Source organism: Phacochoerus africanus, chromosome 4 (genome assembly GCF_016906955.1).
Source record: "Phacochoerus africanus isolate WHEZ1 chromosome 4, ROS_Pafr_v1, whole genome shotgun sequence".
In the NCBI taxonomy this organism is placed as follows: Eukaryota; Metazoa; Chordata; class Mammalia; order Artiodactyla; family Suidae; genus Phacochoerus; species Phacochoerus africanus.
In genome coordinates this window covers 123,112,912-123,135,781 of record NC_062547.1, presented here as the reverse complement: position 1 = coordinate 123,135,781, position 22,870 = coordinate 123,112,912, and the positions used below count along the sequence as shown (strand labels likewise).

At 44.3% G+C, this 22,870-nt stretch overlaps 1 protein-coding gene across 3 annotated transcripts in view; it reads right to left on the bottom strand.

The window, feature by feature from the left end:
- The window catches only part of TNFAIP8 (TNF alpha induced protein 8), a 135,552-nt gene extending 123,419 nt beyond the window's left edge, over window positions 1-12,133 (bottom strand). The window contains exons 1-3 of one of the 3 annotated variants that reach the window (XR_007134576.1): window positions 11,973-12,133; window positions 6,577-6,790; window positions 5,707-6,477 (exon numbers count right to left, since the gene is read on the bottom strand). Coding sequence is in view for 1 of the 3 variants with exons in the window: in XM_047778484.1 (XP_047634440.1) it covers window position 11,973 (1 nt within the window). In the remaining 2 variants the exon portion in view is untranslated. Of the gene's footprint in view, window positions 1-5,706; window positions 6,791-11,972 lie in introns of those variants that run through there. The other 2 variants (XR_007134575.1, XM_047778484.1) reach the window with 2 other exon arrangements.
- Window positions 12,134-22,870: the final 10,737 nt, after the last annotated feature.

The window sequence follows — 22,870 nt, the reverse complement described above, 5'->3', positions numbered from 1 at the left end:
GAAAGAAAAAGCAGTCAAGTAACATTTTATTTTATTTTTAGTTTAAAAAAAAAATGAAAGAAAAGAAAGTCTAGGTATGTTAGCATAAGAGCCAACTGACCCAAAAGCCAGCAAGTGACAGAGGAGGGAAAAAGCCCCAGTAGACAGTCAGTTGGGGGCCACTGTCTTATGAAGTTCTATTTCATTGTACTGCTCATGCTGCTGGCAAATGACCTCATCTATACTGTTTTCATGACTGTTTGCCTTATAACACTGCAAATTATCTTTTAAAGCTTATAGCAAATGATCTCCTCCAAAATATCTCAAAGGTGCTCTTAATTCTTCATGATCTCCTAGATGTCTGAGTGGAATTGCAAAGATCTGGTGGGTGTTGAGTTCTCACAGACATAAGATTAATCACTTGACTCAAAGTCGTAGCATTCAGCATCTCAACTTAGGGCACCTTCAAGTTCCCTGAATTAGACAAGAAAGTTACACCCCCTACTGCCTAGCTCCAGATGCAAGTTATTAGCAATAGCAGATTGAAAAACAAATTTTCGGAGTTCCCCTTGTGGTGCAGCAGAAGCAAATCTGACAAGTATCCATGAGGGTGAGGATTAGATCCCTGGCCTCGCTCAGTGGGTTCAGGGATCTGGCATTGCTGTGAGCTGTGGTATGGTTTGCCGACATGGCTCAGATCCCATGTTGCCTTGGTTGTGGCGTGCGTAGGTCAGCAGCTGCAGCTCTGATTTGACCCCTAGCCTGGGAACTTCCATGTACCATGCGTGTGGCCCTAAAAATAAAAAAATTAAAAAATAAAAGAATTTCCCCAAATATTAAGCATCTTAAAGTCTAGGATAACTGCCACACCCTAAGATGTTACTACAGCTTTGGCAATGTGAATTCAGGACTAAGAGAAGAAACACATGCTCCCAATGTGTGCACTGAACTATGAGGATAGGACTTTGGAGCAGCAGCTACACTGTATCCCCAGCATCAGAGTCACCTGACAAGAAGCACACGTGGCCTGGTATCTACTATGGCAAATCCCCACTATCCAGGCATGCTGCAGGGGGCAGTCTCTGCACAATGACCATCAAGAAGGTGTCCCAGCTTTCGCTAAATCTGCCTCACACAAAGAATGTATAACCTGCAGACAAATTTGCCATCACTGAGACTGGCTTCTGTACAAGCCAATAATGAAAGACACATTCCTCTGCATTATTCAAATTTTCCAATTATTTTCCAATACGAAATAGGAGATAAATGCTATCTTCTCAATTTGATAGGAGCAGCCCCATTGATCTTGAACTCCAACATCCTTACTTTGAAATAAATCTGTCAATAGCATCTGAAATAAACACAGGATTTTGGGTACAATCTGCATATGGCAATGGTCCAAGAACGACAGACCCTAAGTGCCTGGACTCCCTTGGTCTTAAATGCGTCTTGCAGAGGAGACTGGGTGGCTTGCTAAGGTCATCAGGTGAGTAAGTGTCAGCTGTGCTCACTCTCACGGTTCATCTTTCTACTATTAAAAAATGACAAAGTGTCAGGTGTATCTCAGTTTTTAAATGTGAAGAATAAAATGAGACAACCTCTGAAGTACACTCTGACTGGTTGGAGAGGTAACCACCTTTGAGAGCTCACAGCAAATGAGGGAGTTTGCAACCGTTTTATTGAGAGGTAATAGTCTACAGCAGTTCAGAGAAGCATGGGAGACAGGTGAGCTGCCAGGCAGGCATCTGTGGCTGGTTATTTAACCTGCCCAAACCTCTATTCCTCATCTCTAACTGTGGATTAAAATTTCTCACGGATCTGTTAGGAAGACGAAATTAAATAATGTGTATAAAGCACTTAGCACAGGGCCCGGCCCATCATAAGCACTCAAAAAATATTTGTCATGATTATTGCTACTGGGGTGGTGAACATTTCCAGAAGCATAAAGAATTCTATGTGATGAACATCTTCCGGTTTCAACACAGCAGGCAGTCTCCAAAGTAAGGAGTCCTATTTTTATAAACCTACAACAGTAAAAAGTCACTGCTAGTATGAGAATTAGAATATATATATATATATATATATATATATATATATATATATGAATGACTGGGTTACTATGCTGTACAGCAGAAACTGACACAATACTGTAAATCAACTATGCTCTAATAAAAATAAAATTTTTTAAAAGTCACTGCTAGGGAGTTCCCATCGTGGTGCAGTGGTTAACGAATCCAACTAGGAACCATGAGGTTGCGGGTTCGGTCCCTGCCTTGCCCAGTGGGTTAACGATCCAGCATTGCCGTGAGCTATAGTGTAGGTTGCAGACGTGGCTCGGATCCTGCGTTGCTGTGGCTCTGGCGTAGGCCAGGGGCTACAGCTCCGATTAGACCCCTAGCCTGGGAACCGCCATATGCCGCGCGGGAGCGGCCCAAAGAAATAGCAAAAAAAAAAAAAAAAAAAAAAACAAAAAACCTGGGAAGATTATTTTCAGTGAGAGTGATGGCTTTAGCTAGACAGCTTCCAGAACGTGGGAGCCTGGGGCTGGTGCAGATGTTACTTGTCTGCCTGATAATCATGCCTCTCCCCCTCGTTCCTACTGAACAGTCAACCTCGCACAGAAGATTTCCCTCACTGTCCACTTCTTATGTTCACAGCTTCCCTTGCAGCTGCGACTCAGTTCTGGTCCGTGAGGTCTGAGGAGGCTTCAGGAAAGATTTTATCTCTGATCAAGAGAGACAGACGCTACAAGAGACAGATTTAATCACCACCCTCTCTGTGGTCAGCCCTCCCTCACCCCCACAAGCACTTCCTGCCTTTGAATGAGTTTGGAGAAGCCTAGGATATCCCTTGCTGAAGAAGCTACTTTCTATGAGGTGTCAAGTCCGCAGGAAAAAAAAGGTACCATCCTGAGGATGGGAGAGTGGAAGGATGGAAAGAAACTGGTCCCTGATGATACTGTCTGAAGCACTGACTGAATTCCAACTGGATTGGACCAACCCCAGACTACCCTTCGTGTTAGATAATGTAATGTCTTTACTGTTCAAACCACTGTTGGCTGGACCTTTTCTTACCTGCAGCCTAAAGCATCCTAATTGTTATAGGTTGAATTGTGTCCCCCTAGAATTCATATGTTGAAGCCCTCACCCCCAAGTACCTCAAAATAGGGGTGCATTTGGAGATGGGGTCTTTAAAAAGGTGATTTAATTGCAGTGAGGCTCTCAGACTGGGCCTGAGTGCAATCTGAGTGGTATCCTTATAAGAAGAGATTTGGGCACAAAGACCCAAGGGGCTCATGCACAAAGGAAGTTGAGAGAATCTGTTGTCAGCTCTTCAGGCTGAAGGATTAAAAAATACCTGATGGAAACAGATCTACACTAAAGAATGAAGAGTCTCAAATAAATGGATAAATATAAAAAGCTTTTCCCCATATTTGAATTTCTTAAAAGATCATTGTTTCAAGTGAAAAGTAATAGCCATGAGTTCTGAGGGTTATATAGGTAGAGGCAAACCACACGATAATAACATCAAGGGTATTATATGTAATACTCTTTACAAAAGAGATTGTTGTAGATAGAATTTTGCCTACTCTCCTTAAAACTCACATGTTGAAGGCCAACCCCCAATGTGACTGGAGAAAGGGCCTTTAGGTGGTAAAATTAAATGATGTCTTAATCCAATAAGACGGCTGTCTTTTCTTCTTCTTCTTCGGGCTGAACCTGTGGCATATGGAGGTTTCTGGGCTAGGGGCTGAATCAGAGCTTCAGCTGCCAGTCTACGTCATAGCCATGGAAGCACCAGATCCTTAACCCACTCAGCCAGGCCAGGGATCGAACCCACATCCTCATAGACACTATGTCAGTTTCTTAACCTAGTGGGCCACAATGGGAACTCCATGACTGCTGTCTTTATAAAAAAAAAAAGACACAGGTACATGCACACAGAGAAAAGACCTTGGGAAGAAACGACAAGACAGTGCCCATCTGGAAGCCTAGGAGAGAGGCCTCAGGAGAAATCACACCTGTCAACACCTTGATCTTGGCCTTCCAGCCTCCAGAACTCAGAGAAGTAAATTTCTATTGTTTAAGCCACCCAGTCTGAGGACTTTGTTATGGCAGCCCAAGGAAGCTGTTAAAGTGATACAGTACACTGCTTGTCATCATGAATATACAAATACTAGGGCAACCATCAAAGGGAATAGAACTTAACAAAAGACTGGCTGACAGATAAAATTTGGGGTTGGTGTGCTGGTAGGGAACTCAAGAGTCCATGTGTGTACCAGGAGGACTGTGGTGATTCATCCTCTGACCTGTAGTCTGTCTCTGCAAGTTACTGCCCAGCCTCCTCCATCTGCTCCTTTGCAAAAATTATGAGGCTGGAAAGCCGCTGGCATGCTGTACTCAGGGGCAGCAAACCTGGAGAATGGCTGGCTAGAGAAGAAGGCTGAGGCTCAGATCAGTCCACTTTCATCTTTGTTGGTCCCTGGTCAAATATTTAAATTTAGAGGGGAAAAAAGAGTGATTCTACTAAAATTAGTGCTAGGTAGCATCCGTGGCTGACCATAATTATTCATCATTTTCAAGGCCCCCATTAGAATGATACACTGAAAACTGACCAGAATTCAGAAATCAGGCAGAAAGTCTCAAGTACTGACACAACTCAATAGGCAAAAAAAGCAAAAGGAGGAGGAACAGGAGGAAGAGGAAGTGGAGGAAGAGGGGGAGGGCTGGGGGGGGAGCAGAGGCGCAGGAGGAAGTTACAGCAAGATGCCTACAAAGCAAAGTCCGTTTTCCGGTTCCCCCACTGACCACCATTACAAAATGAGAGGGGCACTTTCAGAACAGAAAAGCTTCCTGGAGGTGCCAGGACCCAGCGCAGGGAAAACAAGCCCCGCTCCACCCCCGTCAACTCCAGAGTCTCTGGCCTGGGGCCTCCTCTCAACAGGTGTCATTCCTGGAAAAAGGACACCAATCCCATGTCAGTGATCTACAAAGTGACATGAGGTGTCCTCCCAGTCAGCCGGCACACTCAGAAATGAGGTCAGCATGGCCAGTGACTCAAAGTCTAGATTGTGAACGGGTGACTGTGGATGAATGAGTGTTGAGCAGATTCCCTGGTGTCTCTGCTTCATGGCTTTCAATTCCTGGATCTACTTGTGGGACACCACTATTGGTTTTGGTTATTATTTTTTGCTCTTGACCTGGTTGTTGGTCAACATTTTTCCACCCAGTGAGGACCTACTTAAAAAACCACTGTTATTTCTTAGGATGGGTATACAGGTGTTTATCTTGTGCATGTTCATGTTAGTCTTCTTTAAACTTCAAAACTACTCTGTACTTTCAAAAGATTTGCAATTTCCAGTGCCAAAAAAAAAAAAAAAAGGAAAATAAGAACAAAAAACCCTACAGGTACCTGCTGCCTGAATAATCTTTATAGAACAAGACATTAAAACTAGTCTCCCAGGAATAAGGGTTTTCAATTTGCTGTGCATCAGTCATGAGGGGTGGGTAGAAATGCAGGTTCCCAGGCCCGGCTTTTGTGATGCTGCAGTAGGTAGAGGACAAGAAGCTATACCTTTGGGGTCAGTCTTCCCAGGTGATTCTAACTTGCAGTCAGCTTGGGCACCTTGGCCCCAGATGAGCCCTAAAAAAAAAAGTGGCACTACAACAACAACAACAACAATAACAATAACAACAACAACAACAAAAAAGACAAAAAAAAAAGTGGCATGCTGCACAAGTTCCAAGTTTTATTTGGCAGATCACTTCTGCAGCTGCAAAGATCACAGCCTCCTCAAACCAGCCCACCTGGGGCACAGGGCCAGGACCCGTGGCATGGACGCCCAGCTTCCCCAGAAGGCTCCTTATCCACACAGAGTCTCTCACCTTGGCAAGAAGAGCAGCTGATCTTTTTGGGAGCCTTCAGTTGTTTCAGGCCATGAAAGCCACGGAGCAAAATGGCTAAGTGTGTGCAACACAGAGGCCATCACCAGACGCTGAGAGAGGGCTGAGCTCATCGCCTCTCCCAGGTACACGCTCTGTGAGTCACTGGGGCCTATCACTGCACCCCAAGGCCGAAGGAATTCCATCATTAAGTCTAGACTGCTCTGCCCTTCTAGGGCAGTGAGAGTACTAAAACAAACACCAGCCATTTCCCAGAAAACGATCTCATCTTTATAAAGAGAGAAGAAAGGGGGAAAAGGGAGTTGTTTCCTGATCAGAGAGGGGTGGAATCAAGTACTGGACTTCTTTCTTGAAGGTCTGAGTCATCACAGACTGTTTCGAACTTTGCAATCTTTTGCCAACACTGTGCCTGCCATTTTTCTCAGAGGACGGTGGCATTTCTGCAGGATTCCCTTGTAGCATCTCCACGTGCGTAAAAGCCTGAAGACGACTCAGGAGCCCGAGGTGGTAAAGGATGCAGACAGTGAGGGTTCCACAAGCACACACCACAACCTCTGCCTTCCTCACCCTGGTGCACAGTCATATAAGGAACTTCCTTTGTGAAATAAAAAACAACAAAAAAGTCAGGAGTGGAGAAGGCTTGAACTCAATGAATTTGGTTTGAAGGAGTAAGAGCCAGGATTAGAGAACGTACTGGCCTGGTGGGCTGGTGCTTCCTTTTTGGCTCCTTTCAAATATTCATGAGTGTCCAGTGTGCCTGTAGAGGGCTATGCTTCCGGAAGAGCTTGCCCCAGTGGACAACCCTGCAGATGGCACCCTTGCCCTCTCTCCTGGAACTCTCACCACTTCCTCTGAGGACTCGCCAGCCCACGTCCTCAAGGCGACTAGGACATATCTTCCTGTCTAGCCTGTAAAACCAAGTTTCATCCATTACCGGTTTTAAACAAGGGCCTCCCCTCTGCTAAAGGCCAACCCATTGCTCACTGATTTTTCCCCTTTTTTTTTTTTTTTGGCCACCCTGAGGCCTATGGGGTTCCATAGGGGCCAGGGAACAGAACCTAGCCACAAGAAAAAACTATGCCGGCTACAGCAACACTGGATTGGAGATGGAACCTGCATCCAGTGTCCCAGGGTCACTGCCAATCCCACTGTACCACAGCAGGAACTCCTGAACAGATCTTTTAAAAGCTTCCCTCATGCATAGGAAGGCTTAGCAGACACTATGGCTCTTCCCCTGCTCAGACACATAAAACCCAGATGGCCAGCTCTGCCTCGTTTCTCTTTAGCAGCAGCAGCAGCAGCAAAAGTTCCCTATATGATCACATGACCCTGCCTCTGGGAATCATTGAAACTGTGCTATATTCACCCCATTCTCTGGGCTTCTCTGGAATCGTTAGAGGCAAAAAAGGAAAGTTCATGCTAAAAGCTCATGTGGTACAAGTTACCACCCTCTCTACTCACTCAGCTATGGCCCAGTATCAACACCACCATCTTGAAATGACAGCGATTTGGCCAGTCCAGCAAAGTCACCCACTTGCTTCTGCACGTTGAACAGGAGGAGAGGAACACCCTGCTTTAATCCACACAACAACCCTATGACAGAAACATTATCCCCACTTCTCAGGTAAAGAAACAGGTTCAGGGAGTTCCCGTGGTGGCGCAGTGGTTAACGAATCCAACTAGGAACCATGAGGTTGCGGGTTCGGTCCCTGCCCTTGCTCAGTGGGTTAACGATCCGGCATTGCCTTGAGCTGTGGTGTAGGTTGCAGACGTGGCTCAGATCCTGCATTGCTGTGGCTCTGGCGTAGGCTGGCGGCCACAGCTCCGATTAGACCCCTAGCCTGGGAACCTCCATATGCCGCGGGAGCGGCCCAAGAAATAGCAAAAAGACAAAAAAAAAAAAAGAAAAAGAAACAGGTTCAGAGCAGACTGTCCTAAGTCACAGAGCCAATGGTGGCTGAGACATGACCAGCTGATTCCAGCAATATCATCTGAACCAACCACTTTTTGACCAAACTAAAAGTCATCTTTATTCCCAATGTTTAAGGAAACTACAAGTGGAATTTTGGACTTAATTCCACTCTCTGTTATTAAAAAAACAAATCCTGATTTGTTTATAAGTCAGCTTGGGTTGCTCAAGTGGAAGCCCACTCCTGTGACGTCTTGCCCCTTTTTTTGTTTCTGTTTTGATGGTGGGGTAGGGGATTCCTGCAAGCCTAGCCCCCAGTCACCTCCAGAGAAACATCATCATGTTGGTCTACAACCTCTTTTGCTCTATTTAAAAAAGCACAACCCTAGGAAAACAAACTTGTTGATGCCCATCTAGCTTTGTAGTTGGCTCTGAGTCTTTGCTACCTTGGTTCTGACCCATAAACACTTGCTTCTAGAGAAAAAGCAACTCCTCTCTAAAAGGATGGGTGGATGTTATTTGATTATTGTGGAGCATGTGACATTTTAAAACAAGTTTCCTCAGGTAATTTCTACGCCTGAGATGAAAAGCCAAGGAAACAAAATCATATGGAATTGGATTTATTGCAGTTACACCACTGGCTATTTAAAAAAGACATCAGAAGAAAGGTGCTTATCTCAGTTTCTTATTATTGAGAAATAAAAATACTTTGAAAATAGTTCCTATACTGTCCTAAGGAAGTGCCTTTACTTTCCTTTGTGAAACTCAGAACTCTGATCCCATCTTTGCCACCAGCAATTTACGTTTAGGGACCTGTTCTTACCAACAAAGATTTCTGTGCAAGTCCCAGGCCTCAATGGGAACATGAGAGAGTTGCACAGTGCCATGCGTACAGCAAGAGCTCAATAAATGCCTGCTGCATGAATGAATGGTGCTCCTGCAAGCTAGCTGGAGGGGATGAACCTCCAAACGTGTATAACTTGTAAACAGCCAACGCTGCCATCTAAGGCTCATGGGCCAGATGATTCCTCAAGTACCACTTGCCTCTCACATTCTAGAATTATCTTGCCCCCACCTCCACCCCCAGAGCTCATTTCCTCCTAAAGCCAAAACGTAGAATGCAAACTGATGTTCACCTGATACTATTTGACCTCATTTAAATTTTGCAACAAGTTTCACTAATTTTTTTTTTAAGCTCACAATGAATCACCCACTTTTAGCTATTGAGAAGCACCACTGATGGACAAAGTCTAGAAACTGCAGTCGGCTCGGACCCTAGGGCCAAAGTCATCAAAACCAGAGACAGGAGAGCAGGAAGTAAAATGTTCTGCACATGGAAGCATAAATGTTGTTGGGGTGTTAAAAGCTTCTTTTTGGTGTTTGTTGAGTTCTCACTGTGTGCATTTGGTGCTAAATGCAGGATGTGGGCAGTGTGAGGAGATTTGGGGTGATAAAAGCTAATCTGGCACTACATAGTGCCTTCTCTTAAACTCTGTATAGCAGAGCTTACTGTCTCTGAGAATGCCATATTGAGGTAAACCATCCCATTTTTATCCAGGTTGGCCCATGGGCATGTCCCCACTGCCCAAGCCAGGGCCCTTGGTACTGGAGTTGCACTAATGTTCCCTTGCCTCCCTGAGAAAACAGGTGGTCTTTATTTGTTCACACCCACACTCCTCTGCCTCCTGGAGGTTACTACATGCTCAACTCCCTCAATTTGTACCAGGCAAACACTGAGGGGGTAGAGAATGGACTATTCTTCTTGAAAGCCCTGCTCAGTTCTGACTGAGTACCAATGAAACCTCCAAGACATAAATGTTCCTTTCAAGGGCCTGATCCAAGCAGAAAAGGATTAATTGAATCAATTACGTAGGAGGTCTCTCTAGTGCTCAGCACTATGGCAGCCTCAGCTCTAAGCACCAGCTATTTGAAGTTTCCCAAGTCATAAACCACCTAGAAATAAAACTGCTCCTCCCCCCACCCCACAGCATTTCCTAATGAGTACTGTTGGGTTGTAATCATTTCTCTCCACACGCCCTTTCCTCCAATTTCAACAGAATGAAGAACTGTAGAGAACCGGCCTCATAAAATAATCTTACTGCTGGCCCTTGCAGTGTGTGTGCTCGCCCTCAGTTTCTGCCATTCTGTTGGGATTCCAGAACAGTCTGCCCTCACAACACTCATTACACAGATGATAACTATATCTAGCAATATAGTCAGAAACAGAAAATTAAGAGACAGAAAGATAAGCAGATTTTCCAGCTCGTGCCACCTCTTTTCCCATTAAATTTAAACACATGAGAACAAAAGGCACAGTAAAGTTTCCCTTAGAGAAAAAAGTTTAAAGGACCATCTATGTAGGATCACTACCCTTAGGGAGGAACTTTCTTATATTCAGTAATTTCTAATAACTCTTAAATGAGGAGACAGTTTAAATGGATATAATGGTTAGTAAGGCCTATGTCTGTTAACGCAAAGAGCTAATATCAAAAACTCAGTATCTAAATTACTCATATTTTACAGGGATGTAGATGGCAGTCCACTTGCCTATTATTTACTCAAATAGATTGAAAACTCAAAAAGTGAGCAAAGAGTGGAAGAGGCAAGTGATGTGTATGGAGGGGAACTAGCATTCACACACAAAAAAAAATTTACAAAAAAACCCTTCTGTATTACCAGCTAGAATATTAACAATAATTTGCTGACTTAACGCCCCATGACAGATCTAATTAGAAGGTGGCAATAAATGTTTCCAGGTGTTTAATTAAGTGTGATAATTATTTCTTTCCTTAAAGACAGATGGAGTCATATGTTTACATTTCAAAGCATAATGTTTCCTTAGTTAAAACTATGTGGAAATGTAACACAGGATTGAAACTAGGATAAAAACACCTGCAGTGATAAGCAGCATTTAAAGTGATTTCTCACCTCTAACTTTCATCTGCCAGGGCACAAAGGCAACGTGAAGTCTGCTCTGTTCTGGTTATTTTTCTCGGCCACATATTTTTGCTTTCCTTACATCTCAATGAATAATTTCTACTTAACATGTCATCTCCCTACCAGCATCTCTTAAATGAATTCTTATCAAGAAAGTGCAGAAATGTTACGGGCATCTCTACTTTCACAGCAAAAACATAGCAAGAGTAAACTAAGATACCGAAGAATTTAGAGACTATTACAATTGGATGGGACCTCAGCAACCAGAGAATCATTTCATAAATGGATGAAAGTACTGGGCTACTATCAATTAAACCTGTCTTTTAGAGCAGAAATAGATCCTACCTGGAGACAGTACTGACTTCTGATAAAAGTAACTTATGGAAACATAGTATTATCAGTCTTAAGTAACTCAAGGATTTTGTTGTTTCAACACGGAGCACTCGACTACTGCCTCCCTCTGCCCCTGAGTTTCTCAGGTGTAGCTCTTTCTACCTATGCTGTGTTTTAGAAAAGCAGCTGTCTTTAGAAATCCGGTGTAAACATAAGCGCCCAAGCCCGGGTAGTTGGTCAGCGTGGTCTCGATCGTGCTTATGGTCTAAGACGCTCGTCAAGGGTTCTGGCATCAGGTGCTGAGAGCTCGCGAGCCCATTACGCGTGTAAGGACACAGACACACACACACAAACTTTCTTCCTCAAAGGAATTCTCCACCGAAAGATTTCAAGGCAAAACTCGAGCCCCTGCCCGTTTTACAATGCAGGGTTGGATTACAATCTCAGGCCAGCATCTCGGTCGACAATCTGGGGCATCCTGATAACCCTAACCGGGGCAGTCCTTTGACTGCTGGAGCTGTTACCCAGAGTGCGTGACACGGGGGCGGGAGGCGGGGGGGGGGGGGGCGCGTCTGCCAAGGAAGGAAGGAATAGTGATGGGGCTCAGGGCAAGAGGTGGAAGTTAAGAGGTCAGCCCGAGTCGGTAAGGGCTCCTAACCAGAGGTCTCAGATTGTCGCTACCACGCAGGAACTGGGTAAAACTCCGGGGAGTTTCCGGAGCTGTGTGAGCCTGCACACACACACACACACACACACACACACACACACACACACTCGCTCACACGCACTCACTCACACTCCAGAAAGTTTCTGTGAGCGGAAAACGCGCCCCCAGGAGCAGCCCGCAACCCAGCGGCCGGGGAAGCCTCGCAAGGCTGTGTGCGCGACGGGCGCGCCTGGGAGGCACTTACTCGGAAGAGGGGGCCCGGTGGCGCTGGGACGCTAAGAGGCGAACTGGGCGATCTGACTGCGCAGAGTTGCCTGGCCGCTTCAACCCTCGCGGGCTCCAGCGTACTGACCAGCAGAGCGCGGGCCAGAGACGGCGGGAGAAGAGGAGCCAGGGGCGGGACAAAAGAAGCGAGGGGCGGGACTAGGAAGGTGGGGAGGGGCCGGGAGGAGGAGCTAGGAGGCTGGAGGTGGAGCCGGCCCAGGAGGAGGAGGAAGGAAGTCAGGGGCGGAGCGTGCCGGGGGCGGGGCGGAGCGGGGGCGGGGAGGAGCGGAGCAGCCCCGGAGGAGCGGGAGAGGAGGAGAGGCGAGGCTAGGAGGAGGGTCTAGGAAGCCAGGCGCTGCAGGGAGGAGAAGCCCGGCCGCAGGGACTACATGGTCTGCGTTTGGCGCCCGGAATCTGGAAGGGTCAGTGCTCCGGGACATGCTAAGGAGGTATGGACAGCGGCCTGGGAGCTGTACTCGAACTGCAAAGCAAGACCTTTGGACTCCAGGAACCAAGACCGGCTTGGGAGATACTCAGGGAAGATGTTAACCTTTCTCAGTTTCTTCGGTTGTGAAAATGAGATGTCTCTCTGTGCGTTGAGACATTAAATGAACTCATGCATGTTTGCACCATACTAGCACCTAACAAGTACGAATGAATGTTTTCTTCGGGTTTGCCATTATCATCATCGACATCAACCTTATAAGCTCCCCAAATCGACCCTGCACTTTATTTTTTGCTTTTCAGTCTGCCCTGGCCTCCAGTCTACCAGGTGAAGTATCATGCGCTCGGGATTCCTAGATTCTGTTCTCAGAGCATGCAGGGCTTCCTCTCAGAATTAAAGGCTCATTGGCTCATTGAAAAGTCAGTCTGGTCAGAGCCACCTCCGCAGACCTCAGGGACTGTCCCTTCCCGCGGAGCCCAAGGCTGGCTCTTCACCGGAATAGGGCAGAATTTGGGCCCTTCCTTCTGATGAGAAGCCCTGACCCGAGTTTAGCTATTCTCAAGAGTGAAGGTGCTGGACCCTCGTGGGAGTATGATGACTCCGTCCTCCATTAAGCATTTACTATATGGTGGCTTTGCGCAGATGGCTGGGAATATTAATTATACTAGCAGAACTTATGTGCAGATCACTGTTAAAATCTTCACAACAACCTGGAAATGTAGATTACTTTAGCTACCTCAGTTTTTCAAAGGGAGATGGAGGCATAGTGAAGTAAAAGAGCATGCCCAGAGTATGGGTGGGACACTGGGAAGTAAACAGTGGATAGGTGAAATAGACAAAAATCACAACACATTTGGGTTTAATACCCCAAACAGGAATATATGGACCGTCAGAGATGTTTAGGACACTGTCTTGCTATGGGGAGGGAAGTGTCAGGAAAATCTTTTTTTTTTTTTGGTCTTTTGACCTTTTAGGGCCACACCCAGAGGTATATGGAGGTTCTAATCAGAGCTGTTGCTGCCAGCCTGTGCAGAGCCACAGCAATGCGTGATCCGAGCCACATCTTCGGCCTACACCATAGCTCATGGCAACGCCAGATCCTTAACTCACTGAGTAAGGCCAGGGATTGAACCCGCAACCTCATGGTTCCTAGTCGGATTCGTTTCCCCTGTGCCACAAGGGAACTCCAGGAAGATCTTTCGAAAGGAGGTGATGTCTGAACTCAATTTGGAAGAAGCTGTTCATAGATAGCTATAGGTGGAGAAAGGGCATAGTAAACATTTTTCAAGCAATAAGAAGTATTGGGAAAGAAGTGCAGATTTGAATGAAGCTAAAACAATGAAAAAGGACCAAATCTAAGTGGTTTCTTTCTATTGGAGTTAATGAACATTAATTTGACCCTTGGTTACTAGAAAGTCAGAAGGATTTTAAGTATGGGGGCATGTCAAATGTTCTAGAAAACAGCATAGAGAATTCCAGAGCCAGCAAACTGGCTTATGGAGTTATTGAAATCTGTCAGGTTAGGACACAATGGTAGGCAGAATAATAACTCCAGAAAAGAGGTCCACACCTAGATCCCCAGAATCTGTGAATATGCTACCTTAGATGGCAAAAGGGACTTGGCAGTGGTAATTAAGGTTAAAGACAACGAGATGACAGGATTATCCTGGATAATTTGGGTGGATCTAATCTAATCATATGGTTCCCATTTAGTGGAAGAAGAATGAGTCAGAGAGATTCAAAGTATGAAGGACTTGAGGACCTGGGTCAGGAGCCAAGAAATGTATTTAGGCGGCCTCTAGAAACTGGGAATGGATCTCAGCAAACAGAGAGGCAGAGAGAAACAGGGAGAGAGAATCTCAGTCCTACAAACGCAAAGAAATGTATCCTCCCTTAGCGCCTCCAGAATGGAACCCAGCTGTAGACTTCCTTTCTACACTTTGATTTTATCCCAGTGAGACCCATACTGGACTTTTGACCTGTAGAATTACAAAATAATACATGTATGTTCTTTTAAACCTCTAAATTGGTATTAATTTGTTGTAGCAATAATTACAGATGTTGAATGCTTAACACTAAGTGGATAGAAAGAAAATGGATTCAAGCCTTGCCCAGGTCCTGGAGATGGATGGGATGTGAGAGTTGAGGGAAGTAGAGTTTTCTAGGTTGATTTATAGGGTTTCTGGATTGGCAAGCTCAGTCTTTGCGGTGCCACCCAGTGGAAGGAGAGACAAAAGCAGGTCCTTCCAAAATGCTTTGAGTCTACAAGGATGCCATTAATTTAGGCTTAAAAAGTTTGTACACTCCCAGGCCTCCCCTACTCTTCAAAATCATTCGAAATGATCCCTGGAAGCCCAAGGGCATGGATATTTGTATTTGAGAATTCTAGTAATGGATCTGCTCTGTTATAAGCTGGATGGCTTTGGACAAAGTGCAAAGACAATGAAACTTGGCTTCTTCTACTGCGGGAGATAGAAGGAGGAGCCACAGTTACATGAATGCTGAGAGAGTCAGCCAGAATGTCATGGTGTCTGTAACCTCAACCCAGTAACTTTCACCACTGATTCATTTCAGTCTCTCTTGTCTCAAACTGAACTCTGGAGCAGCATCCCTGGAGATGCGTCTATTTTTATAGATAAAGATTCCGTAGTCTTTGGGAGTTCCCTTTGTGGCTCAACAATAAGGAACCCAACTAGTATCCATGAGGATGCTGGTTCAATCCCTGGTCCCACTCAGTGGGCTAAAGGATCCAGCATTGCTGTGAGCTGTGGTGTAGGTTGCAGATGTGGCTTGGATCCCATGTTGCTGTGTTTTAGGCCAGCACCTGAGGCTGCAGTTGGACCCCTCACTTGGGAATTTCCATATGCTGTGGGTGTGGCCCTAAAAAAAAAGTTTCTATAGTCTTTATCTCCATCATTCCACACCCCTATTACAGCCTCTCATTGTTGGCCCTCACACTCTTCCTTTACTTCAGGTAGACTTGCATTTCTCCCAATTGTCTTCCTTTCCTATCCAACATAAGGCCAAGAACCAATCCCTCAGTCATGCATGGCCATGCCTCTTATTTTACTCCTTCGTCCTTTCTTGTACTCACCTGGCAAATCTTTCCAGCCATCCACATTATTCCTATGGACTACTTAAGAAGAACCAAAAAATGTGAAACCTGATGCTCTGCAGATTCATGACCTCTGATCTCAGCTAAATCCTCATGCAGCTTGGATTTTCTTTCGCATCATGGGTAGAAAGGAGAAGGGGGTTGGATCTTTATCCCTTTCCTCCAGAGTATATGTTGAGGAAATCTAATGCCTTCTGCTCATGATATAACAATCTCACCTCCTGTTTCAATGAATATATGTATATATAATATCAATAGAGAATTTTCTTGACTTCCTGCCCCAGCTACCAAAAATGCCATCTACGTCCACACTCATCTTGACTTCCTTTCCTCTCATCCCAGTGCATCAGAACAAATCCATTTACCAGTTCTCTGGGTCCCCATGGAGCCCTCCCTTCTGTCTACAGAGGCTGTACTCCGTTAAATATTCCTTTTCTTTATCGTCAGTCTCCCAATTTCTATGTTCTCTTCTTAAAACATAAAAAATGCTAAAATGTTAAAATAATATAAAAATTTTAAATCTCCATGGATCCTATTAACTTTTCTCACCACAACCCACTTTACTAGGCCATCTAGACATGAATGGCCACAGGGGCAGAGAGTACAAACAATGTAGGGTGGCCATTGCCTCAGTGATTACTCTAGGAGGACTGGGAAGGAAGCTCTACAATCCCAGGCAATTTACATTACTGTCATCAAAGAACAACCAGTCCTTCTCTTTAATAAAAACATAGGACTCCACCTTATTTCATAGTGTGATGTTATTCAGAAATTATCAAGATAGCTTTCCTATCTTGGGCCAAAAATACTTGGATCATTCCATTTTCTTTTTTTCTCTTCCTTCCTTCCTTCCTTCCTTCCTTCCTTTCCTTTCCTTCCGTCTTTCCTTCTTCTTCTTTCTTTCTTCTTTCTTTCTTTCTTTCTTTCTTTCTTTCTTTCTTCTTTCTTTCTTCCTTCCTTCCTTCCTTCCTTCCTTCCTTCCTTTCTTCCTTTCTTTCTTTCTTTCCTTTCTTTCTTTTCTTTCTTTCCTCCCTCCCTTCCTTCCTTCTTTCCTTCCTTCCTTCCTTCCTTCCTTCCTTCCTTCCTTCCTTCCCTCCTTTCTTCCTTTCTTTCTCCTTCCTTCCTTCCTTCCTTCTCTCTCTCTTTTTTTGTCTTTTTGGGGTCACACCCACAGCATATGGAAGTTCCCAGGCTAGGGATCCAATCATAGCTCCAGCTGCTGGCCTACACCACAGCCACAGCAACTCAGGATCCAAGCATGTCTCCCACCTACACCACAGCTCATGGCAATGCTGGATCCTTTAACCCACTGATCAAGGTCAGAGATAAAACCCGCATCCTCGTGGATACTAGTTGGGTTTTGTTACTGCTGAGCCACAATGGAAACTCCTGGATCATTCCCTTTTCGAACTAGCACTTGTATATTTCCAAATTGGGGTTGTAAAATACATTAAAACCTAGGGTTGTAAAAAAACATTAAAACCTAATAACTAGTCTATTATTCAATGGCTAATTGTTTTAAAATAATTGCAGCTACATGTAGATTAATGAATTCTCTCAGACCAACATGCACCCCCTGCCCCTGCCCAAAAAATCCCCAAACCTATAAATCACATGAAGTGGAGATAGCTGTAATTACAGCTGCATGCCAAAAATACCTCCGTGCATACCTTCTATTTTTACTTCTGCCCAGCTGAAGGTGTAAGAACTAACTTTAGATGGTTGTAAAGTTTTTAAAAATCTTCCAAACCAGTTTTCTGTTATACTCTTCTTTTGGTTCAAGCCTCTATGGTTTTTACTCAGTGCCAGCCTCCTCTTTTTGAGTGTAAGGAAATCACTGCATGGAAATAAATACACCGTGAAATGTGCCAGACAAAATGTATGCACAAGTACTTTGAGAGGAGAGTGGAAGTGACTCACATTCCTTGCGGAGGAATGGAGATTTCAGAGAGAAGTTTCCACCGAACCAAGTGGAAAAGGATGAATTCAAGTTTGCCAGGTATTGTGAAGAGACAGAAGAAAAATATGGTGTAATCTAACATTTTTTAGCAGGCTAAAACTCTGAAGCATGGATGTGTACTTTAAACACAGCCCACAGAAATATCTATGTGCCCTGTGTGTTTTAACTACATTTTCAAGGGAGTATATCAATGAACATGCCTGATTCAAAACATAGTTATAACTTTACTATCTTCCAAGATCGTTACTGTCTGATCATCTGATTGTCTACTTCTGCAACTCTCTTTCCAGTTGTATTTATTTTCAGGGCATTATCAAAATATGTAATCTTGTCCTTGAAGTAACAATTTGAGTATGGTAAAGAGTACATTTTACCTAAATAGAACTCTAGACGGAGATTGTGTAGGGTAGAATTGGTCAATGTCATGAAAACTAGAAACTTGGGATAGAGAAAAAAAATCAAGACTTTGGGACAAGTGAGCTTTTCCTCTTACTTCTATAGACCTCAACCCCCCACTCCTATTACACATCACTAGTGATTATATCCTTTTTTTTTTTTTTTTTGTCTTTTTAGGGCTACACCCAAGGCATATGGAAGTTCCTGGGCTAGGGATTGAATAGGAGCTCCAGCTGTTGGCCTACGCTCCAGCCACAGCAATGCAGCATCTGAGCCAGGTGTGAGACCTACATAACAGCCTCCAGCAACCCTGGATCCTTGACCCACTGAGTGAGGCCAGGGATTGAAACCACACCTTTATGGATCCTAGTCAGATTCGTTTCTAACACACCACAGTGAGAACTCCATATATTGGCTTTTTTAAGTGGTTACTTTCCAACTGTGATTTCCTCCCTATTTTTTTACTTCTTTTTTGGAGAACTGTCAGTATTTCTTTTAGAACGGGCTTAGTATTACTGTACTCTTTTAGTTTTTGTTTGTTGGAGAAATTCTTTATTTCTCCTCTTATTTTAAATGATATTCTTCCTGCGCAGAGTAGGCTGCAACTTTTTCCCTTTTAGAACTTTGAATATATCTTGCCACTGTCTTCTGACCTGTAGAGTTTCTTCCTTTTTTTTTTTTTTTTTTGTCTTTTTGCTATTTCTTTGTGGCGCTCTCGCGGCATATGGAGGTTCCCAGGCTAGGGGTCGAATCGGAGCTGTAGCCACAGGCCTACACCAGAGCCACAGCAACGCAGGATCTGAGCCGCGTCTGCAACCTACACCACAGCTCACTGCCACGCCGGATCCTTAACCCACTGAGCAAGGGCAGGGACCGAACCCGCAACCTCATGGTTCCTAGTCGGATTCGTTAACCACTGCGCCACGATGGGAACACCCCTGTAGTGTTTCTGTAGAGAAATTAGCTGATAGCCCTATGGGGTTTCCTTTATAATTAACTCTTTGTTTTTCTCTTGCTGCCTCTAGAATCCTTTTATCCTTAACTTTTGCCATTTTTATTACAATACGTCTTGGTGTCAGCCTTGGGCTCAACTTGTTTGGGGCCCTCTGTGCTTCCTGTATCCTGATATCTGTTTCCTTTAGATTTGGAAAGTTTTCAGACATAGTTTCTTCAAATATATTTTTGATCCCCTTTTCTTTTTCTTCTCCTCTGGAATCCTTATTATGCATACATTGGCCTGCTTTATATAATTCCATACCTCTTGTATCACTTTCATATTTTTTCATTTGGTTTTCTGTCTGCTGTCCTGATTGGGTGATTTCTATTATTCTAGTTTCCAAGTCACTAATTAGTTTCTCTGCATTATTCATTCTGCTCTTCAGTGCCTTTAACTAATCTTGCATCTCTGCAAATGATTTTCTAATTTTTCGTGTCTCATGTTTTCTGTTTTTTTTTCTAAAGTAATATGCATTACTATTCATATCTGCTCTTAATTCCTTCATATTCACTCTTAATTCCTTCAGTATTTTCAAGTATCTTTTTTTTTTTTTTTTTTGACTTTTTGTTCTTTTTTCAGCACCACACACACGGCACGTGGAGGTTCCCAGGTTAGGGGGTCTAATTGGAGCTGTAGCTGCTGGCCTACACCAGAGCCACAGCAACACTAGATCCGAGCCACGTCTGTGACCTACACCACAGCTCATGGCAACACCAAATCCTTAACCCACTGAGCGAGGCCAGGGATCGAACTCGCAACCTCATGGTTCCTAGTCGGATTCGTTTCCGCTGTGCCATAACAGGAATTCCCTCAAGTATCTCCTTTTTGAACTCAGTGCCTGTTAGACTGCAGAGGTCTGTTTCATTGTTTGCTCCTTCAGGTGAATTCTTCTCTTCCTTTAACGGGAAATGTTTCCCAAGTTTCTTCATTTTGCTTATGGTTTTTCTTATTCTGTGAGTTTAGGGAAAACAACTACTGTAGTCTTGGAAGGATATTTATATGCCAGAGCACCCCAGGGTGTTTTGTGAGGGCTTACTCTTTATTCTTGGCGTGAGGTCCACTTTTGTTTTGGTTGCTTTCTGTCTTTCCTCAGTGTGTGCATGGTGTTATCCCCTTGATAGGGTGCTATGCCTGCTTCCAGGGAGATGAAGGCAATGAGCAGGGCTAGTATCCAGTGCCTGATTGCTGGGCCCTTGACAGTGGTGAGAACCTGCAGGAAGGTGGCAAAGGCTGCTTCTAGTAGCAGGGCACAAAAGGCAGTGACCCTCAGGCAGGTGTAGGTGGTGCCTGGAGCTTTTGGCAGCGGCAGTGGCAGGGCACATGTGTTCCCAGGGGAGTGAGAGCAACAATGGGTGGCACTTGGTTGCAGTGCCCTCCTCTGTGCTGAACTCTGAGGTGACTAGGGCCACAGGTGGTGCCTATTCATGGACCCCCTAATGTAGCAGGTCATGCCCACCTCTGGAGTCTGAGATGATTGTGGTGGTTTGCCCCTGCTCCTTGCACACCAGGCAAGAGGTGTCCTGTCACGCTTAGCCCACAAAGGAGGCACGGCCACCCGTAGCCTATTTGTGGCTTGCTGCTTGTGGCCCCACCCTTGCTGGGGTAGCTCACACTGGTGGCTTGCTGCTTGTGGCCCCACCCTCTGAGAATCTGCATGTGTTCAGAGAAAGATATTACTATGGCAGTCCACCCTTCCTCCTATTGCCCTCCCCAACAATGGTGCCTTGCTTCTCCTGCAGGCTTTCTGCTGGTTTCTCTCAACTGTGGTGCTCAGCTCCCCAGCCATTGGCACACCACTCCTTAGCCCCTCAGGCTGTCTCCATACACCCAATCCTACTCTTCTCCCTGGAACTGACCTCTGGAGACTGAGAGGTGGTACTGATGGTCCATGTAGCACTCTCTGCTTTGCCCTCCTCAGTCCAGCTGCTGAGCTTTTCTTGGAGGCTTTGAGGTCCCTCTGTCTCAGCTAATCTCCCTGTCAGGTGGCTTTTCAGGGTATGAGTTCCTCTTTCACAGCTACCTCTCAAGTGCTGGTTCCATCCTGCTTCTTTTCTCTTTTTGCCCATCCAGTTATGTGGAGGGTTTCTTGCCCTTTTTGGAAGTTTAAGTTCTTCTGCCAGTGTTCAGTAGATGTTCTTTGTTGATCATTCTACATGTAAATGGTTTTTTGGTTGTTGTGTTTCTGGGAGAAGGTGAGTGGCACATCTTACTCCTCCACCATCTTGATCCCGCCTCCCACCCAATTGCTTCTATCACCCATCTGTATTTGCATTGGGAGAATATTAAGAAATATTTGTTTCAAGGAAACTTGTGAAACAATGCCATACTCCAAAGCTGCATTACCTCCCTGAATTACAGGCCACAGCCATATAGGAAACAACCAAGTAAGGAGAAGGGGCAAAAAAGTCACAAAAAACTCAAAACAGATTTTTCTTTGAAAATAACTGCAGCAAAAGTCATACATATTTCTAAGACTGACAGGTACATATAAGTAAATCATGTTCAACTTTCTGCAAATACTCTGAAATTTAACATCTTAATTTTTCTACTTAAGTAATATTAGCATCAAAAATATCTCAACAATTCAAAGAAGAGGATTCCTGACACAAGATCACTTCACTTAGAATAGTTCCCAAAGTCCAAAGTCCTACTTAGTATTAAAAATACAGCTTTTCTTCATCAACACACACACACAACTATTTCTGGTATCACATTACTGAGTGGGGTTTAAATGAGTTTAGAAAAGTATTATCTCCTTTCATGCTCCCAGGTAAAATTTTTGTGTGTATTCTTCCATATACGTCCATGTGTCTACATACACAGTACAACTAAAGACTAAAAAAAAGAAACGATAGGGGATATAACAACTTTTACTTCAATTGTTTTTTCTCATTAGTTTCTTTTCAGGTTAACAGATATAAATCTAACAGAGTTGAGAGAATATTACATCGTACAGATTACCAAAATTTATTCTACCATTTACTTACTAATTAACATTTAGAGTCCCAGTTTTCTTGGGAGTTCCTGCTATGGTGCAGCAGAGACAAACCCAACTAGTATCCATGAGGATGCAGATTCAATCCCTGGCTTCCCTCAGTAGGTCAGAGATCTGGCATTGCTGTAAGCTGTGGTGTAGGTCACAGACACAGCTCAGATCCTGTGTTGCTATGGATGTGGCATAGACCAGCAGCTGTAGCTCTGATGTGACCCCTAACCTGGGAACTTTCATATGCTGTGTGCGGCCCTAAAAAGCAAACAATAAAAGAAAAAAAAAGAAGATTTCCAGTTTTCTTGCTCCACTCAATGTCTCAGAAAACATCTATATATTTTTGTGCATAGCAGGATCGGGTTTTATTTATTTATTTATTTATTTTCTTTTTAGGGCCACACCTGTGGCATATGGAAGTTTCCAGGCTAGAGGTCAAGTCTGTGCTGCAACCACCACCCTATGCTACAACCATAGCAACGCAGGATCTAAGGTGCATCTGTGTCCTATACCGCAGCATGCAGGAACGTCAGATCTTTAACCCATTGGTCAAAGCCAGTGATGGAACCTGCATCCTCATGGATATTAGTCCAGTTCTTGACCTGCTGAACCACAACGGGAACTCCTAGTGTTTTTACCTTAAAAGACAATCTTTCAAAGACTGCTGAGTGAAAGTATGTTTTTCAATCTTAGTATGTATCTAGGTAACTTTATCTGGCAGTTTATTTCTGCCAGCAATGTTTCACTCTGCCCACTTCATTGCATCTTCACCAAACTGATGTCCACTGTTTCACTTTATACTTATTTGGTGGATAAACAGTGGTATCACACTCTTGCTTTCTTTTTAAAAAACATATCTTTAACTATTAGTGAGGATGAACATACTTTATGCTTGCTGACTTTTTCAATGTCCTGTGCTGTGAACTGAGTGCTGATTTCTCTGTTATTTATCATTTTGTATTAAGGACAATTTTCATAC